The sequence below is a fragment of the Ovis aries genome, chromosome 3 (genome assembly GCF_016772045.2).
Source record: "Ovis aries strain OAR_USU_Benz2616 breed Rambouillet chromosome 3, ARS-UI_Ramb_v3.0, whole genome shotgun sequence".
Classification (NCBI taxonomy): domain Eukaryota; kingdom Metazoa; phylum Chordata; class Mammalia; order Artiodactyla; family Bovidae; genus Ovis; species Ovis aries.
In genome coordinates this window covers 196,965,671-196,986,475 of record NC_056056.1, presented here as the reverse complement: position 1 = coordinate 196,986,475, position 20,805 = coordinate 196,965,671, and the positions used below count along the sequence as shown (strand labels likewise).

General features: G+C 38.1%; 1 protein-coding gene across 18 annotated transcripts in view; it reads left to right on the top strand.

Moving 5' to 3' along the window:
- PIK3C2G (phosphatidylinositol-4-phosphate 3-kinase catalytic subunit type 2 gamma) overlaps positions 1-20,805 on the top strand; it is a 668,476-nt gene that overhangs the window by 625,920 nt on the left and 21,751 nt on the right. For all 18 annotated transcript variants that reach the window (XM_060413352.1, XM_060413355.1, XM_060413356.1 and 15 more), the window contains one exon: positions 2,471-2,565. In XM_060413352.1, coding sequence (XP_060269335.1) covers positions 2,471-2,565 — 95 coding nt within the window. The remainder of the gene's footprint in view (positions 1-2,470; positions 2,566-20,805) is intronic.

Below are 20,805 nucleotides of genomic sequence, written 5' to 3'. Positions count from 1 at the left end.
TGTAGTCAAAAAAAAACAAAAAAACACCTCCCTCTCTGGGCTCTTCATTTAAAGTCTTTCCCCTTAGGTTACAGACTCTTCATCTACCCTTTACCACGTGATATTCAAAAACAGGCTGTAGAGATCATTTGACCTGGTACCATTAATTTTCTGCATAAGCTTGGACCAAACACTTCAATTTCCTCATGTGTAAAATGGAAGTAAACACAAACTTTATAGATTTGCTGTGAGGATTTAGTGAGTTATGTACATAAAACTCTGAGCCCAACGTTGGCATATGACAAGAATTCTAGAAATACTAAGCACCTCTACTATTATTACATTGACTACAAAGACTTCCTGTGTTGCAGTTTAGTCACTAAGTCGTATCTGACTCTGCAGCCCCACGGACTACTGCACGCCAGGCTTCCCCATCCTTCACTATCTTCTTGAGTTTGCTCAAACTCACGTCTATTGAGTTGGTGACTTCCCTAGTGGCTGGCATTTCCGGTGGGTTCTAAACTCTGATGTGTTTCAATGGATACTCTAGTTACTAATCTTGCATGAAATGGTTGGATGGCATCGCCAACTCGATGGACATAAATTTGAGTACATTCCGGGAGTTGGTGATGGACAGGGAAACCTGGCATGCTGCAGTCCATGGGGTTGCAAAGTCGGACATGACTGAGCAACTGAACTGAACCGAACTGATCCTCTTGTCAATTCAAGTAACAGTTGTATGGTTATCATTTAGACACTCATCCATAAATTTATGCTAATCTCCTATCTTTGAATTAATGCTCCTCTAATTCAACACATTAAGTTTCTAATTAATGTGTCTAATAATCCTTTTACTCTTTAATTCAAAAATAATGTTCACTGTTCATCAGAAAGTGTCAGCATTTTTAGTGTCCTCATACCAAAAATTCAACTACATTTTTTAATTATGAAATGCAGTTTACCTAGGTAATACAGTCAGAATTACCTCATAGTATCTCAGACTCACAGTATCACTCTATCACTGTAATCAAGATATTCTTAGGAAGAATTCTTTATTTATCTACCTAATTATCATTTTCATGGTAAGAAACACTCAATGTCAGTTTTAATTATTTCAATGTCAATAATCCACATTAACATGAAAACTATTAATAATTAATATTACCTCTCTACAATGTGTAAGCAATTCTAATATACATGTAAAAGACTTTGGGAGAGGAAACATACCACTCAGCTTTAATATTCAAACGTTAGGGCTAGAGAGCTAAGACTGACTATCAGAAAATAACCTAGACCCCAATGAGCCCACAACAAGACATTGCCAAATTTCTTATTATTAATAAATTTATTCTCTCTGAATTCCCTCAGAGAACATACAACCAGTGATTACCAAGGGAAATATTACAAAACTGTGAATTATGTTTAATCCTTGGGCTATAAACCAGAAATTTTTAATTAAAAAACTAAAGCCTTCATTTTAATGTTGGAATGCTATTATATAACTTGAAAATAAAATTGGGGTTTACTTTTGTCATTAAATAGACGTTTAGTGCAACATTATGGAGCAAGCACTGATTTACATATCCTTTGGGGAAAGAGGGGAAAAAGTAAGCCTTAAGGGAGATTGTAATCCACTAAGCAAATTGAGACAGGTAAGGTAATAATTAAGATATAAATAATAAGTGATAATTAAGGGCTGTGCTAGTGAAGTTCAGAGGGAGGTGACCACAGAAACTATTTTGCATTTTAATTTGGCTTTGTAGAAAGGTAAAAATTCAACAGCCAGAAATAGTGGAAAGAGATCATTTCAAATAAAGGGAATAATATGAGCGATGTCTGGAAGGAAATAGCAGAGCATGTCTGTAGAACAGAGCATATGGACTGCAGTATGAAATAATATTAATGGGAAATAAAACAAACACAGATTCAATAAGAAGCAATAATATGAAGCCGAGAAATTCCGAATTTTTTTCATAAGCAATGGAAAGCTATGAACAGTACTTTGATTGAAAGGGTAATTTTATAAAAGTTGCCCTAGGAAGATTATACTGGTAATTGTGTACAATATGGGTTACATTTGGGTTCTGGGGATGGGAAAGAGAGTGTTCTAGCAATTTAGGCAAAAGATCCATATGCATCTGAACTAGGTGCCGTGGAACTGGAAAGGAAGAGATGAGGTAAATACATGGAGTATATTTTAGTTTCAGTCTTTGAATGTTCAGTGTATCACGTGGTTATGCTCAGTCACGTCCAACTCTTTGCAGCCCCGTGGACTGTAGATCATCAGGCTCTTCTGTACATGAGATTTCCCAGGCAAGAATACTGGAGTGGGTTCCCATTTCCTCTTCCAGAAGATCTTCCCCACCCAGGGATCAAACCCGCGTCTCCTGCGTAAGCAGGCGGATTCGTTACCACTGAGCCACCTGGGAAGCCCCCATCCCATGATCAGCCACTTCCAATTTAACTCACTGAAATTCTACTCTCTCATCAGGTGAGAAGTTTGCTGACAAGAAGCCTAAAGTGCAGTTAGTCATATCCTACAAAGACGCGAAGCTGACCATACTTGTGAAGCACATGAAAAACATCGTGAGTTTCTCTGACCTAATAAGAAACATGTATACCTACATTTAGAAATCACTTTCTTCCTTTAGGCAATTAATGTCAACACTTGTGAGAGGGATGGGGCCAGCCACCAGGTATCATTGAGGAACAATGAGCCAATTACAGTATTCAGTATGTTCAGTGTACAGTATAATGGTGATCCTTGCTGGAAAGGCTATAACATATTTCACAGGTAAAGTCCTAGAATGAAAGTCAGACTTTATTCAAAGTGAACTATCAGAACAAGTCAAGTCCAGCATAGCTAGAGTATTGAGAACCAAAAGAAAGAAAAAAAAAAAGCTACGTCCCAACAGTTTATGTCTGTCTCATCAAGCTAACCTTCATGGAAGGCTGACTCATCTCTTTGAACAGTGCCAACACCTTCTCTGTGAAGCCAGAGAAGTAATTTTCTCACAGATTTCCATTTAGTACTTTGAACATTTATCATATTCTGATATAATTGCTCAAAGATGTTTTACTTCCCTCAAAAAGTAATAATTTTTCCAATAACAAAGACCCCCCATCTTTGCATCCCCAGAACCAAGAATGGTAGTTAGCCTCTAAGGAAAACCAAACACTGCTCTATTATACCCCATTACTCCCCGAAGATGGGTCAAGTCAGACAGACCAGGATGGCCACTGCTGCTGCTAAGTCGCTTCAGTCGTATCCAACTGTACAACCCCATGGACAGCAGCCCACCAGGCTCCTCTGTCCACGGGATTCTCCAGGCAAGAATACTGGAGTGGGTTGCCATTTCCTTCTCCAAAGATGGCAATTGGATCGTGTCATTAAGAGAGGAGCCTTCTGTGTCACAGTTAGTCTCTCAGTCGTGCCCGGCTCTTTGCAACCCCGTGGACCGCAGCACGCCAATCTTCCCAGTCCATCGCCAACTCCCGGAGCTTGCTCAAACTCATGTCCATTGAGTCGGTGATGCCATCCAACCATCTCACCCTCTGTCATCCCCTTCTCCTCCTGCCTTCAGTCTTTCCCAGCACCAGGGTCTTTTCCAGTGAGTCAGTTCTTCTCATCAAGTGGCCAAAGGATTGGAGATTTAGCATCAATCCTTCCAATGAATATTCAGGACTGACTTCCTTTAGGATTGACTGGTTAGATCTCCTTGCAGTTCAAGGGACTCTCAAGAGTCTTCTTCAACACCACAGTTCAAAAGCATCAATTCTTTGGCACTCAGCTTTCTTTATTATCCAACTCTCACATCCCTACATGACTACTGGAAAAACCTTGGTTTGTCTAGATGGATTTCTGTTGTCAAAGTAACGTCTCTGCTTTTTAATATGCTGTCTAGGTTTGTGATAGCTTTTCTTCCAAGGAGCAATCACCTTTTAATTTCATGGCTGCAGTCACCATCTGCAGTGATTTTGGAGCCCAAGAATATAGTTTCTCATTGTTTCCATTGTTTCCCCATCTATTTGCCACAGAGTGACGGGACCAGATGCCATGATCTTAGTTTTCTGAATGTTGAGCTTTAAGCCAACTTTTTCACTCTCTTCTTTCACTTTCATCAAGAGGCTCTTTAGTTCCTCTTCACTTTCTGCCATAAGGGTGATGTCATCTGCATATCTGAGGTTATTGATATTTCTCCCTGCAATCTTGATTCCAGCTTGTGCTTCATCCCAGCATGGCATTTCTCATGATGTACTCTGCATAGAAGTTAAACAAGCAAGGTGACAATATGCAACTTTGACATACTCCTTTCCCGATTTGGAACCAGTCCATTGTTTCATGTCCGGTTCTAACTGTTGCTTCTTGACCTGCCTACAGGTTTCTCAGGAGGCAGGTCAGGTGATCTGGTATTCCCATCTCTAAGAATTTTCCACAGTTTGTTGTGATCCACACAATCAAAAGCTTTAGCATAGTCAATGAAGCAGAAGTAGATGTTTTTCTGGAACTCTCTTGCCTTTTCTATGATCCAACAAGATGCTGACAATTTGATCTCTGGTTCCTCCAACTTTTCTAAATCCAGCTTGAATATCTGAGTCACCTTTAATTGGTTAAACGTCTGAGTCACATTTAATTGGGTAACACTAAGCCTCACTAGCTTCTCTGGTCTTCCACTAGCCTAGCAAAATGGGTCCTCCACATGGCAAAACTCCCTGGAGAATCCACTGACATGGCAAAAGTCAGAAGCACTACTTCGACTCTCTCTTTGTGCATATAAATCTCTAAGGATGCACTTGGAAGGACTTAAAGGAGCAAACTTCTCAACATGATGTGCATCTGGAACATATTACCACTTGATAAATATTTGTTCACTGAAAAATATTTGGCATAATTTTCAGGGAATACATCTTTTATAAATTTAGTTTTAGCCAGACATCCAAAGATACCTGTCTGTAAATCTGTGTTGTTTGCAATCAGCAATTTTTATAAGCACTGGGCAAATATTATTAAATGTGCTTTGTAGAACTTTTACTCACTAAAAATAATTATTTTCAATTGCTTTAGCTTATTTAACTTATATGCAGAGCACATCATGAGAAACGCTGGGCTGGAAGAAGCACAGGATGGAATCAAGATTGCTGGGACAAATATCAATAACTTCAGATATGCAGATGACACCACCCTTATGGCAGAAAGTGAAGAGGAGCTAAAAAGCCTCTTGATGAAAGTGAAAGAGGAGAGTGAAAAAGATGGCTTAAAGCTCAACATTCAGAAAACGAAGATCATGGCACCTGGTCCCATCACTTCATGGGAAATAGATGGGGAAACAGTGAAAACAGTGTCATTAGACTTTATTTTGGGGGGATCCAAAATCACGGCAGATGGTGATTGCAACCATGAAATTAAAAGACGCTTACTCCTTGGACAGAGGGTTATGACCGACCTAGATAGCATATTTAAAAGCAGAGACATTACTTTGCCAACAAAGGTCCGTCTAGTCAAGGCTATGGTTTTTCCAGTAGTCAAGTATGGATGTGAGAGTTGGACTGTGAAGAAAGCTGAGCGCCAAAGAACTGATGCTTTTGAACTGTGGTATTGGAGAAGACTCCTGAGAGTCCCTTGGACTGCAAGGAGATCCAACCAGTCCATTCTGAAGGAGACCAGTCCTGGGTGTTCACTGGAAGGAATGATGCTAAAGCTGAAACTCCAATACTTTGGCCACCTCATGCAAAGAGTTGACTCATTGGAAAAGACTCTGATGCTGGGAGGGATTGGGGGCAGGAGAAGGGGATGACAGAGGATGAGATGGCTGGATGGCATCACGGACTCGATGGATGTGAGTCTGAGTGAACTCCGGGAGATGGTGATGGACAGGGAGGCTTGGCGTGCTGCAATTCATGGGGTCACAGAGTCAGACACAACTGAGCGACTGAACTGAACTGAAGACAATCTTAGGCTGGGAAATGAAGATTAAGTTAGATATTATTTATAGAGATATGTGTGTTCATGGACTTTAAGAATCTATATAAATACACATGATAAAGAAATAGTATTTAAGAAATAGTGTTAATCAATTTAACAGAATTTTTATATATATATATATATATATATATATGACATATAATGGGCAATTGAAAATAGTCCTCTTGGAAACTATACATATATTTCAGTAATGTCATTGCTGAAAACATTTTAGAACATGCCTATCGACATTGCCTTTAGATCTGCAGATAAACCACACAATAAACTTGCTGATAATATTCAATAGTCATGCCTAATGTTTGATCAAAAACAGTATTAACCAACCTGATCACTCATTTTATTCATCAGCGAAATCCCCAAATTACTTTTTTTTTTTTTAGTTTTTCTTATTTATTATTTTACTCTACAATACTGTATTGGCTTTGCCATACATTGACATGAATCCGCCATGGGTGTACATGAGTTCCCAATCCTGAACCACGCCCCCCCCGCCCCCCCGCCACCTCTCTCCCCATATCATCTCTTTGGCTCATCCCAGTGCACCAGCCCCAAGCATCCTGTATCCTATATCGAACCTAGACTGGCGATACGTTTCTTACATGATAGTATGCATGCTCCAAAATCACTGCAGATGGTGACTGCAGCCATGAAATTAAAAGATGCTTACTCCTTGGAAAAAAGTTATGACCAACCTAGATAGCATATTCAAAAGCAGAGACATTACTTTGCCGACTAAGGTCCGTCTAGTCAAGGCTATGGTGTTTCCAGTGGTCATGTATGGATGTGAGAGTTGGACTGTGAAGAAAGCTGAGTGCCGAAGAATTGATGCTTTTGAACTGTGGTGTTGGAGAAGACTCCTGAGAGTCCCTTGGACTGCAAGGAAATCCAACCAGTCCATTCTGAAGGAGATCAGCCCTGGGATTTCTTTGGAAGGAATGATGCTAAAGCTGAAACTCCAGTACTTTGGCTACCTCATGTGAAGAGTTGACTCATTGGAAAAGACTTTGATGCTGGAAGGGATTGGGGGCAGGAGGAGAAGGGGGACGACAGAGGATGAGATGGCTGGATGGCATCACGGACTCGATGGACGTGAGTCTGAGTGAACTGTGGGAGTTGGTGATGGACAGGGAGGCCTGGCATGCTGCAGTTCATGGGGTCGCAAAGAGTCGGACACGACTGAGCGACTGAACTGAACTGAACTGATACATGTTTCAGTGCCATTCTCCCAAATCATCCCACCCTCTTCCTCACCCACAGAGTCCAAAAGTCTGTTCTTTACATCTGTGTCTCTTTGCTGTCTCGCATACAGGGTTATCATTACCATCTTTCTAAATTCCATATATATGTGTTAGTATGCTGTATTGGTGTTTTACTTTCTGGCTTACTTCACTCTGTATAATAGGCTCCAGTTTCATCCACCCTATAAGAACAGATTCAAATGTATTCTTTTTAATGGCTGAGTAATACTCCATTGTGTATATGTACCACAGCTTTCTTATCCATTCATCTGCTGATGGGCATCTAGGTTGCTTCCATGTCCTGGCTATTATAAACAGTGCTTCGATGAACATTGGGGTACATGTGTCTCTTTCAATTCTGGTTTCCTCCGTGTGTATGCCCAGCAGTGGGATTGCTGGGTCATAAGGTAGTTCAATTTCCAGTTTTTTAAGGAGTCTCCACACTGTTCTCCATAGTGGCTATACTAGTTTGCATTCCCACCAACAGTGTAGGAGGGTTCCCTTTTCTCCACACCCTCTCCAGTATTTATTGCTTGTAGACTTTTAGATTGCAGCCATCTGACTGGTGTGAAATGGTACCTCATTGTGGTCTTGATTTGCATTTCTCTGATAATGAGTGATATTGAGCATCTTTTCATGTGTTTGTTAGCCATCTGTATGTCTTCTTTGGAGAAATGTCTGTTTAGGTCTTTGGCCCATTTTTGATTGGGTCGTTTATTTTCCTGGAATTGTGCTGCAGGAGTTGCTTGTATATTTTTGAGATTAGTTCTTTGTCAGTTGTTTCATTTGCTGTTATTTTCTCCCATTCTGAAGGCTGTTTTTTCACCTTGCTTATAGTTTCCTTTGTTGTGCAGAAGCTTTTAATTTTAATTAGATCCCATTTGTTTATTTTTGCTTTTATTTCCAATATTCTGGGAGGTGGATCATAGAGGATCCTGCTATGATTTATGACAGAGTGTTTTGCCTATGTTCTCCTCTAGGAGTTTTATAGTTTCTGGTCTTATGTTTAGATCTTTAATCCATTTTGAGTTTATTTTTGTGTATGGTGTTAGAAAGTGTTCTAGTTTCATTCTTTGACAAGTGGTTGACCAGTTTTCACAGCACCACTTGTTAAAGAGATTGTCTTTTCTCCATTCTATATTCTTGCCTCCTTTGAAATTACTTTTGACAGTTTTCAAAAACGCATTTTATACTCTGATCAAGTTGTACTACCAATAAGTATATTCAAAATGAGTGTGATGAAAGCAGAAAGGAAGGGAGTGAGTAAGGGTAAGAGTTTAAGATTTGGATCAAGTTATGAGTAAATGGAAAATGAGAAAGTGAATCCTTTAAAAATTTGAAAACTGCTTTGAATTCCCTGGTGGCTCAGACAGTAAACAATCTGCCTGCAACACAGGAGACCGGGGTTCAATCCCTGGGTGGGGAATATCCCATAGAAGGACATGGCCACCCACTTCAGTATTCTTGCCTGGAGAATTCCGTGGACAGAGGAGGCTGGCAGGCTATATAGTCCATGGGGTCACAAAGAGTCGGACACAACTGAGTGACTAACATATTAGGGCCACTAGGGCCTGTATTTTGCCAATGCCCTTGAAAGAAAAGTTGTTAATAATGAAGTCATGTTTCCTCCTGGTTGTTCTCTGTCCCCTAATCTCTTAACATTGCCCTGGAACTCATCTTGCCTCACCTCACAGATGTGGGATCTTAGTTCCCGAACCCAGGTTCAAACCCTTGCCCCTTGCATTGGAAGTGCAGAGTCTTAACCACTGGACTACCAAGGCAGTCAGTCCTTCTTTGCTTTTTATTGCCAGGCCTGTAGCTTTAAATACCCTTTACATGTCTTTTCCTTCTATATTTATAATAAAACTTGGAAGTCTCCCTAAAATCCAATTATATGTACAACTGATTACTCAACAACTCTAGTATAAATTCAATAAGCATCACGACTTAGCATACATACAGTCAAACTTCTGATTATTGTCCCCCTAAACCTGCTTCTTTGGCAGCTTATCTCACCTCTAAATAACACCTTCATCCTACTAGTTGCTCAGGTTAAAATCTTTAGAATTCTTTTGACTGCTCTCAAAAACTACATCCCAATTTATCAGCAAATTCTGTCCGTTTCATCTTGCAAAATAAATCCAGGATTCCTTTGTTTTTTACCACCACCATTGGATCAAGCTATCATCTTTTCTCATTTGAATTACTGCTGTTGCCTCTCAACAGGTTTCCTTGATTTTACCTTTATATCAGGAGCCCCCAACCTCCAGGATCTAATGCCTGATGATCTGCAGTGGAGCTGGTATAATAATAATAGAAATAAAGTGAACAATAAAGGTAATGTTCTTGAATCACTCCAAAACCATCCCCCCACCCCCTAATCCATGGAAAAACTGCCTTCACAAAACCAGACCCTGGGGCCAAAAAGGTTAGGGACTGCTGCTTTACATCTCTTTAGTCTTTTTCTAACCTAGCATCCAAAATATTCCTTTAAGAATAAAAGTCAGATCCTAATCATTCTTCTCTCACATTCCTCTGCAGAAGGAATCTCATTCTACTTACAATGATAGCCAAGTACCACCCTTGACCTCTCCAGCTTCACCTCACGGCTACTGTACTCAGTCCCAAAGTCGTGTTGGACTCTTACAACCCTACGGACTGTAGCCTGCCAGGCTCCTCTCTCCATGGGATTTCCCAGGCAGACTCCCTAAATCACTCCATTCCAGCTGCAATGATTTTCTTCCTATACCTTGAATGCTGAAGCATGTTTCTGCCCCAGGACATTTATACCTGCTACTCAGCATACCTGGACTGCTCTTCCCCAGGCCCATGGTTCAAATTCCCCAATGGTTCAATCTCACATATCCTAAACAGCTGTTTTTACTGTCACCTTGTCCCATGAGGTCCTCTCCTACTCCCATATATAAAATTGCAGAACCACCCCTGTTGGTTGGCACTTCCAAACTTCCTTCCTCCACTGCCCTGTATCAGTGCTATAACCCCAGTGGCTAAAGCAGGGTCAAATATATCATAGGTGCTCAATGAATACTTTGTTAAATCAAAGAATGTTAAGTTACTTCTAATGTGGACGACTAACAATCTCTCACCTTCCCAAAATCGTCACAACAAAGTTCTCACGCTTTGCATTTTTCACAGTTTCTTTTAAATGATAACTTTATTTCTTTGGCTTATCTGAAGACTGAGATAACATTATAATGCAAATGACAGAAAAATCTATCTATAAATTCTCAACACATTTTCTTTGCTCATTTCAAGTTGTAACTAATTGTTATTTATTTTTTTAGCCATCAGTATTTTCACATGCTTGAGTAATCTGACTAAAGAAGTTGTGCTTGATTTTATTTTGATATTAAAATGAACTATTCTGCCTGCAGTTCTATTTGATAGTAAGTTTGATGAAAAGAATTGTTTATCTTCTATTAAATCTTTGAAGCTTTGCTGCCAGAACTACTTCCCTCCTGTGAATTCACAGGCTAAAACAAAATTGCTAAAATTTTTCCCTTTCAAAGCCACACAGTATGATTCATCCTAGTGAACAGAGACTGACAAAATAGTGCAGTTATTTAGAACTGACCAAGATTTTTAAAAATAATATGGTATATTTTTATTGTATTTATTTAACTTTTTGTATTAATATTTGCATAATTCCAACATTTTGGAATTCTACCCCTAACAGAGTGATAATCATTTCATACAGAAAAAATAATAATAATAATAGTTCAGTTTGTATAACCGAGAAACAGAGTAATGATTTAGATTTGAAATATGTCTTTAAATCCTTCTAGTGTTTTCCCATGTAGCCCACATTAAAATGCTCTCTTCCGCTGACTTCTGCGATCTCTCTTTGCATTGCTGTGTGTCTCCTGGTCTTGTGGATTCCCCTAGTGTTGTGTTATTTCTAAACTGTTTTCTTCTACCTGCTCCTGAGTGATCACATTCCGGGAGCCTCTTAAAATAATCAGTGAGGATTACTGATTAGCATCAGTAATGGCATCAGTAGGGATGCCAAACTCCCCTCTGATATAGAATATGCTCTCACTAGGAGAGTCTCCTTAGTCTGTAACAGAATAATAAGTCATTTCATATGAAGAGCAAGTAATGGCCGGTAAAGTCAGATGTATCTCAACTGGAGTGCTCTTTAGTCTTTTCCTAAGACACAAAATGGCAGAAATTCCTTACTGTATGAAATCAACAGAAGAGAAAGAAGTAGTCAAACACAACAAGAACTAATACACACATTAAATTTATGTCTTATTTTTAAAAATTCTTACAGTTTCACTATGCATTTGTACTCTGGGGGCGGGGGGCTCTTGCTTTTAAAATCCACATTCCTGGATGCAACTTCCAGGACATTGACTCTGTCAGTATGGGTTGGGATTTCTGCATCTGCCATTTACAGGCGATTCGTGGATTCCTCTACTCTTGCATTTCTAGACTTGTTTTCTTCTCTCCTGCTCTCAATTCTTTTCAGTTTTTTAAAATCTAGATCTTTAAAAGAATTTGTCATTGCTCCATCCTAGATTCACTTTATCTAAATGAATGACAATTTCTTGTTAAAGGGAAATTTTCTAATAATTATTATTCGAACAATTATATTTGCCTTAGATTCCATGGATAAAAATTGTTCGTCCAGAGCTGGCCTATTATGACATCCATTTCCCATTTCAAAGAATAAATAAGATGCAAAGCAATGGACAGTGAGGGGTACCCAGCCCAGATATACATAACTTACTGTGTTTCATGATTTTTTAACCAAAAAATTGACCCTCAAAGATTACTAATTGTTTCTTAAGGAAACAAACTATGTTGTAGTTCAGTTGCTAAGTCCTGTCTGACTCTTTGTAACCTCTGGATGCAACAGGCCAGGCCTCCCTGTCCTTCACTATCTCCTTGAGTTTGCTCAAACTCACATCAATTGAGTTGATGATGCTGTCCAACCGTTTCATCTTCTGTTACCCACTACTCCTCCTGTCCTCAATCTTTCCTGGCATCAGGGTCTTTTCCAATGAGTCAACTCTTTGCAACAGGTGGCCAAAGTACTGGAGTTTCAGCTTTATAATCAGTCCTTCCAATGAATATTCAGGGTTGATTTCCTTTAGGATTGACTGTTTTGATCTCCTTGCAGTCCAAGGGACTTTCAAGAGTCTTCTCCAACACCACAGTTCAAAAGCATCAATTCTTCGGTGCTCAGCTTTCTTTGTAGTCCAACTCTCATATCCATACATGACTACTGGAAAAACCATAGCTTTAACTAGACAGACCTTTGTTGGCAAAGTGATGTTTCTGCTTTTTAATATGCTGTCTAGGTTGGTCATAGCTTTTCTTCCAAGGAGCAAGTGTCTTTTAATTTCATGGCTGCAGTCACCATCTGCAGTGATCTTAGAGTCCATGAAAGTAAAGTTTCTCACTGTTTCCATTGTTTCCCCATCTATTTGCCATGAAGTGATGAGACAAGATGCCATGATCTTCATTTTCTAAATGTTGGGTTTTAAGCCATCTTTTTCACTCTCCTCTTTCACATTCATCAAGAGGCTCTTTAGTTCTTCTTTGCTTTCTGCCAAAAGGGTGGTATCATCTGCATATCTGAGGTTATTGCTCTTTCTCCCAGCAATCTTGATTCCAGCTTGTGCTTCATCCAGCCTGGCATTTTACATGATGTACTCTGCATAGAAGTTAAACAAGTAGGGTGACAACACATAGCCTTGACATACTCCTTTCCCAATTTGTAATCAGTCTGTTGTTCCACATCTAGTTCTAACTGTTGCTTCCTGACCTGCATACAGATTTCTCAGGAGACAGAAAAGGTGGTCTGGTATTCCCATCTCTAAGAATTTTCCACAGTTTGTTGTGATCCACACAGTCAGAGGCTTTGGCATAGTCAATAAAACAGAAGTAGATGTTTTTCTGGTATTCTTTTGCTTTTACGATGACCCAGCAGATGCTGGCAATTTGATATCTGGTTCCTCTGCCTTTTATAAAACCAGCTTGAACATCTGGAAGTTCATGGTTCACATACTGTTGAAGCCTAGCTTGGAGAGTTTTGAACGTTACTTTGCTAGCATGTGAGATGACTGCAATTGTGTGGTAGTTTGAACATTCTTTGACATTGCCTTTCTTTGGGATTGGAAGGAAAACTGACCTTTTCCAGCCCTGTGGCCACTGCTGAGTTTTCCAAATTTGCTAGCATATTGAGTGCAGCACTTCACAGCATCATCTTTTAGGATTTGAAATAGCTCAACTGGAATTCCATCACCTCTACTAGCTTTGTTCTTAGTAATGCATACTAAGGCCCTCTTGACTTCACACTCCAGGATATCTGGCTTTAGGTGAGTGATCACACCATCGTGGTTATCTGGGTCATTAAGACTTTTTTTTGCACAGTTCTTTCGTATATTCTTCCCACTTCTTCTTAGTAGCTTCTGCTTCTATTAGGTCCATAACATTTCTGTCGTTTATTGTGCCCATCTTTGCATGAAATGTTCCCTTGGTATCTCTAATTTTCTTGAAGAAATTGCTTTCCTTTATTTCTTTGCATTGTTCATGTAAGAAGGCCTTTCTTATCTCTCCTTGCTATTCTCTGGAACTCTGCATTCAGTTGGGCATATCTTTCCCTTTCTCCCTTGCTTTTTGCTTCTCTTTTCTCAGCTATTTGTAAAGCCTCTGTAGGCAATCATTTTGCCTTTTTGCACCATTTTTTCTTTAGGATGGTTTTGGTCACCACCTCCTGTATAATGTCATGACCCTTTGTCCATAGTTCTTCAGGCACTCTATCTACCAAATCTAATTCCTTGAATCTATTCATCATCTCCATGTAAAATTATAAGGAATTTAATTAAGGTCATACCTGAATGGTCTAGTAGTTTCCCCTACTTTCTTTAATTCAAGCCTAAATTTTGCAATACAGAGCTGATGATCTGAGCCACAGCCAGCTCCAGAGCTTGTTTTTGCTGACTGTATAGAGCCTCTCCATCTTTGGCTGCAAAAAAAATATAATCAATCTGATTTCCGTATTGACCATTTGTAGAGTTGTCCATTGTATTGTTGGAAAAGGGAAGTTGCTGTGACTAGTGTATTCTCTTTACAAAACTATTAGCCTTTGCCCTGCTTCATTTTGTACTCCAAAGCCAAACTTGCTTATAACTCCAGGTATATCTTGACTTTGGCATTCCAATGCCCTGTGATGAAAAGGACATCTTTGTGGGGGGTGTTACTTCTAGAAGGCCTTTTAGGTCTTCATAGAACCATTCAACTTCAGCTTCTTCAGTTGGATCATAGACTTGGACTACTGTGATTTTGAATGGTTTGCCTTGGAAATGAACTGAGATCATTCTTTGGTTTTTGGGATTGCACCCAACTACTGCATTTTGGGCTCTTTTGTTGACACTGAGGGCTATTCCATTTATTCTAAGGGATTCTTACCCACAGTAGCAGATATAAGGGTCATCTGAATTAAATTCACCCATTCCCTTCCCTTCAAGTTCACTGAGTCCTAGGATGTTAATATTCACTCTTGCCATCTCCCACTTGACCACATTCAATTTACCTTGATTCATGGACCTAACATTCCACATTTCTATGCAATATGGTTCTTAACATCATTGGACTTTACTTTCACCACCAGATACATCCACAGTTGGGCCTTGTTTCTGCTTTGGCTCAGTCTTCATTCCTTCTAGAGCTATTAGTAATTTCCCTCCATTCTTCCCCAGTAGCATACTGGACACCTTCCACCTTGGGGCCTCAATTTTCAGCATCATATCTTCTTGCCTTTTCATATTGTTCATAGTGTTCTCGTGGCAAGAATATTAGAGTGGCTTGCCATTTCTTCCTCCAGTGGACCACATTTTGTCAGAATTCTTCACTATGACCTGTCCATCTTGGGTGGCTCTGCATGGCATAGCTCATAGCTTCATTGAGTTACACAAGCCCCTTCACCACGACAGGGCTGTGATCCATGAAAGGGACAGGAGCGGGGAAGGGCAGCTAACATTGTACTCAATGGTAAAAATCTTAGAGCTTTCCCTCAAAAATCAAGAACAAGACAAGGATACCCACTCTCACCACTCTTAATCAGTTAAGTAAGAGAAAGAAATTAAAGGCATCCAAATTGGAAAGGAAGGTGTAAAAATGTCCCTGTTTATAGATGACATGATATTACATATAGAAAACCCTGACCACTTCTCAGTTATTAGAATTAATAAATGAACTCAGTAAAATCGCAGGATACAAAATCACTACATTTCCCTCACTATCTAAAAATAGGGCATTCCTATGAAATCTTTAGTAAGCCAAAATGACGAAAATGAAAAAGCAATTACCTGTGGCTGCATCTTGCTAACAAATTCACAGAATAAATCTATTATCTCTCATCTAGATTATACTAGCTCCTAAACAGTCTTCCCATCTTCACTACTGTCCCTCTAAAATGTATTCTCATGAAGAACACAGAGAATGATCCTCTAAAATTATAGTTCAGATCAAATTATTTCTTTTTCACAAATTCCTGGTATAGCTTCCCATTTCATTCACAGTTAAAGCCAAACTTCTAAGGATGGCATGTACATCTTGATTTAATTTCTCCTACTCTTCTGATGCTTCTATCCTCATTGTTGCTATCACCAACTCCCATCTCTTTTCTAATTTTATCTCCTATTTTTCTCTCATTCTATCTCAGCTATACTGGCCTTCCACTTTTCCTTAAAGACCAAGCATCCTGTTTAAAGACAAGGCAAATATCACATGATATTGCTTGTATGTTGAATCTAAAAAACAAAGGGTACAAATGAGCTTATCTACAAAACAGAAATAAGAGTTACAGATATAGAAAACAAACTTATGGTTACCAGGGGTAAGCAGAGGGGGAGGAATAAATTGGAATATTTGAACTGACATATACACAACTACAATAGCTAATAAGGATCTACTGTATAGCACAGGGAACTCTATTTAATACTCTGCAACAGCCTATATGGGAACAGAATCTTTAAAATAGAGTGGATATATGTATGTATATATAACTGATTCACTGTATATGCTGTACACCTGAAACTAATACAAAATTGTAAATCACCTATACCCCAATAAACATTAAAAAAAAAAAAAAAGGATAAAGCGCACATGCTCACAGACAGTTCAGAGCTATGGCAGCTTGATACTGAAGTGCTAAGTGTAGTTCCTGGGGAATGAGCTTGGCAGCACCAGTCTTACTGTACAGGGTTCGTGCTACCTTGAGCAATGAGAGCACTGTTATTAACAGATTGTTGCCCCCCAAAAACACTGAAGGCTGTTTTCACTTTTCACCTTTCCTTGTAAAAGCGAAAATTCTCTGGAGTTTGTTCAGTTAGCAAAAACAGGTGATAATATAGGTTTTTCCTAAAAGAAAATGGCATAAAACAAACTTCCAAAAATCAGAAAATACATATATATATATGTATATATATAAATCACCTGCATTATAGTAATAATGAGCAATCAGAAAGAGAAATTAAGATAACAATTCCAAGTATAACTGCATTTAAAAGAATTAAATACCTAGGAATAAATTTAACCGAGGAGGTGAAAGACCTATACACAGAAAAGTCATAAGATACCAAAATAAATTTGAAGAATTAAAAGTAAATGGAAAATATCCCATACTCATGAATTGGAAGAATTAACATTAAATGTCCATATTACCCAAAGTGGTCTACAGGTTCACTCAATACTGAATCAGTTTTCGATCAATATCCCAATGGCCTTTCCAAAGAAATGGAAGAAACAATCTTAAAATTTGTATGGAACCGTAAAAGACCCCAAACAGCCAAAGCAGTCTTGAGAAAGAACAAATTTATGGCATATGAGCCTAAAACATACAATAGGGGAAAACAGTCTCTTTAATAAATGGCACTTGGAAAACTGGACAGCTACATGCTTTAAAAAAAAAAGGAACTGGGTCACTATCTTATACTTGTTGTTCTTTAGTCGCTAAGTTGTGTCTGTCTCCTTTGTGATCCCATGGGCCGTAGCCTGCCAGACTCCTCTGTGCAGGCAAAAATAGTGGAGTGGATTGCTATTTCCTTCTCCAGGGAATCTTCCCAACCCTCAGATCGAACCTGAGTCTCCTCCGTTGGCAGATGGATTCTTTACCTGAGCCACCAGGGGAGCCGGTCTAATACCATACACAAATCTTAAGTCAAAATGGATTAAGGACTTGAATGTAAGACTTGAAACCATAAAACACCTGGGGGTGGGGGGGAAAAAAACCCTGGAAAAAGGCTCCCTGACATTGATCTTACTGATGATTATTGGATTTGACACCAAAAATAAAGGCAACCAAAGGAAAAATAAACAAGTGGGACTATATCAATCTACAAAGCTTTCACACAGCAAAGAAAACCATCATCAACAAAATGAGAAGGCAGCTTACTGAATGGGAGTGAGATATCTGATTAACAAATCATACATCCAGTAAAAGATTAATATCTAAAATATACAGAGACCTCATATAATTCAGCAAGAAAACCAAACAAGCAAATTAAAAACTGGACAGATGATCTGAAAAGACATTTTCACAAAGAAAACATACAGATGGCCGATAGGTATTGCACATCACTAATCATCAGGAAAATACTAATCAAAACCATGGTGAGATATCACTTCACAAATAGAATGGCTAGTATAAAAATTTAAAAAGACAAAAAAATAACAGGTGTTGGCAAAGATGTGGAGAAAAGGGGACCCTCATGCACTGTTGGTGGAAATGTAAATTGTTATTGCCATTATGAAAAAATATGAAGTTTCCTGAAGAAATTGAAAATAGAACTACCATGTGATCTAGCAGTTTTACTTCTGAATATTTATTCAAAGAAAATGAAAATGCTAATTCAAAATTATATGTGTACCTCCATGTTTATTGCAGCATTATTGGCTGTAGACAAGATGTGGAGGCAACCTAAGCGTCCATCAATGGATGAATGAATAAAGAAAGTGTATAGTCATACAATGAATATTATTCATCCATTAAAAAAAAATCTTGTCTTTGGTGACATCATGGAGGGACCCTAAGGGCACCGTGCTTAGCAAAACAAGTCAGGCAGAGAAAGAAAATACCACCAGATTTCATTTGTATGTGGAGTCTAGACAAAAATGAAACCAAGCTTATAGATACAGAGAATAAGACTGGTGACTGCCAGAGGTCAGGGAAGGGGTGAAATGGATAAAGGGATTTAAAAAGTATAATCTATCAGTTATAAAATACATAAATCATTGAGGATACAGTGTCCAGCATGTTGACTATAGTTAATAATACTGTCTTGTATATTTGAGAGCTGGGGAGAGTAGATTTTTAAAGTTTTTGCCATCATAAGAAAAAAAAAATTTAACTCTGTGTGGTCATGGGTGTAAACTAGGCATCATAATCAAATCATTATGTTGTACCTCTAAAATTAATATAATGCTATATTGATATTATTAATGGTCTATTAATTATAAGCTTCATTTTTAAAGGACCAGTATAAATTTAAGGACTTAAATATAAAATATCTAAAATTAAAAAACTTGCACTCAAGAAAAGAATGGAGATGATGGGAGAGTCAGGAAACTGGAAGATAGATCAAGGGAAATTATCCAATTTAAAGAACATGGAGAAAAAAGATTAGAAAAAGAATAGAATTTTAAAGGTCTGTGGGAAAATACTCAAAGATCTAACAAGAGGTCACATTTGTTTCTGGATTCCAAAGACAGAAGTAAGTTTGAGGCAGAAAAATATTTGAAGAAATAATTGCCAAAAACTTACAAAGTTTAGTGAAAGGCATACACTTATAAATTTAAGTACCTTATTGAGTACCAAAAGGAAAAGCTCAAACAAAAGCGTGCATTTATATATTGTTCTCAAACTGCTAAAAACCAAAGACAGTGGAAAAAAATTGTGAAAGAACTGGAGAAAAACAACACTTGGCATATAGAAGAACAATGAAACAATGTAGGCAAGAAATAACCAAAGCTTGAAGACAGGGAACATGTTAAAGAATTGGAAAATAAAAAGGAATGTCAATTTAGAATTCTGCAGACGGCATACACCCTTCAGCAACAAAAGAAAAATGCCTATTCCAATGAAGGAAAGCAAAAAGAATCTCATAGCCTGGATTTGCAGAATGAGTTTTCCAGGCCCAAAAGAAGAATTTGACGTTCAGTCTATTGTTTTTAACTTTGTTAGATACAGTTCATCATTCCGGCCCCTCATAACTCAGTCCCGATGATCCAATCTTGCATATTGGCCATAACTGTGTAGTTGAACATGATCAAGGCAAATATTTGAGGTATATTGGAAAAAAAAAAAAACCTGTTACATTTTACCTCTAAATTACTAGTCTCTGCTTTTTATAATTCATCTTTTTTTCCCATCCTATCAAATATAACACCATAAAGTTAACCTTCCAGTATTTATCTGTTCATCACAATTCCTCAGCAATCACTAACAAAACTTAGTCTGTCTCTTGTATTTAGATTTCTCAGCACTGTGGATAGAGGCTAAGACTTTGGAAATTGGAAATCGTCTATAGTGGTTCAATGCAACTGTAAAAAAAAAAAAAAAATTAATTGCCAGTTAACTCAAACAGTTCTTCAGTATTTTCTATTGAGTAGATTGCAAAAAGTAAATGAGGTTTAATGCCTTACTCATTACATGTTATTAAGATTGAGAAATGGAAAAACTTTTCAAGCTTCACAAGATACTTCAGTGAAAGTCTGGAGCCCTAGTTAGAATTCTGAACTTTTAGAAGCAATTCAATCCATATGTACTGAGTCAGAAAAGAATTTCTATCTACTAGACTGTGACTTCTGTCTGGTTGGTAACTATATTAAGTAGAGGATTAAAATTTATATATATATAATACAAGATGATCATGCCAATGAGTTGGTTATTGCTTTGAAGGCAGAAACTATTTTGATCACTTTTCTGTGTCCTCTCTCAGAACATCCAAAGTGCTAGACATATGGTAGTTTGCTTTTTTTTTTAATTATTGGAAATCACCTATTGATGATAAGTTCTATTCAAGGCTTAAATTGATGTGAAATGAAGCAGAAGACCATCCTAATTGAATTCACGAAGACCTGAAATCATCCCATTCTATACAAATTAACACAAAGACTGGAAAAGCCATTCCACCGTTTCTTTGAGACATACAGCAAACCATACATCACAAGCATTTTTATTGTACTCCTGTACTTTTATTGTACATTGTCATTTTATAAAAACACCCTCTTCATGATGGCCAGCCTGAGTTTCAAAATTGGCATTTGGCAGGCACATTAAACGAGGGAAATGCTTTTTTATTACATTGCTTTGTTTCTGGCATAGACCTCAGGTTTTGATAGTCCTATCTTGTTTTAATCATCGTCAGTTGATTTCTACCAATGCCTATATTACCCTATGATTGGAAACATTTAAGTTAAAAAAAAAAAACTTGATGGAAAATTCTCATAAATTATTCATCAAAAAGATAATAACCTATTAAATACAATTAAACTTTGAATTAATCTACAGACATTTCCAAAGTGTCTGATATTTTTAAACCATGTGCCTTCATCACATAACTAAGAAAATTT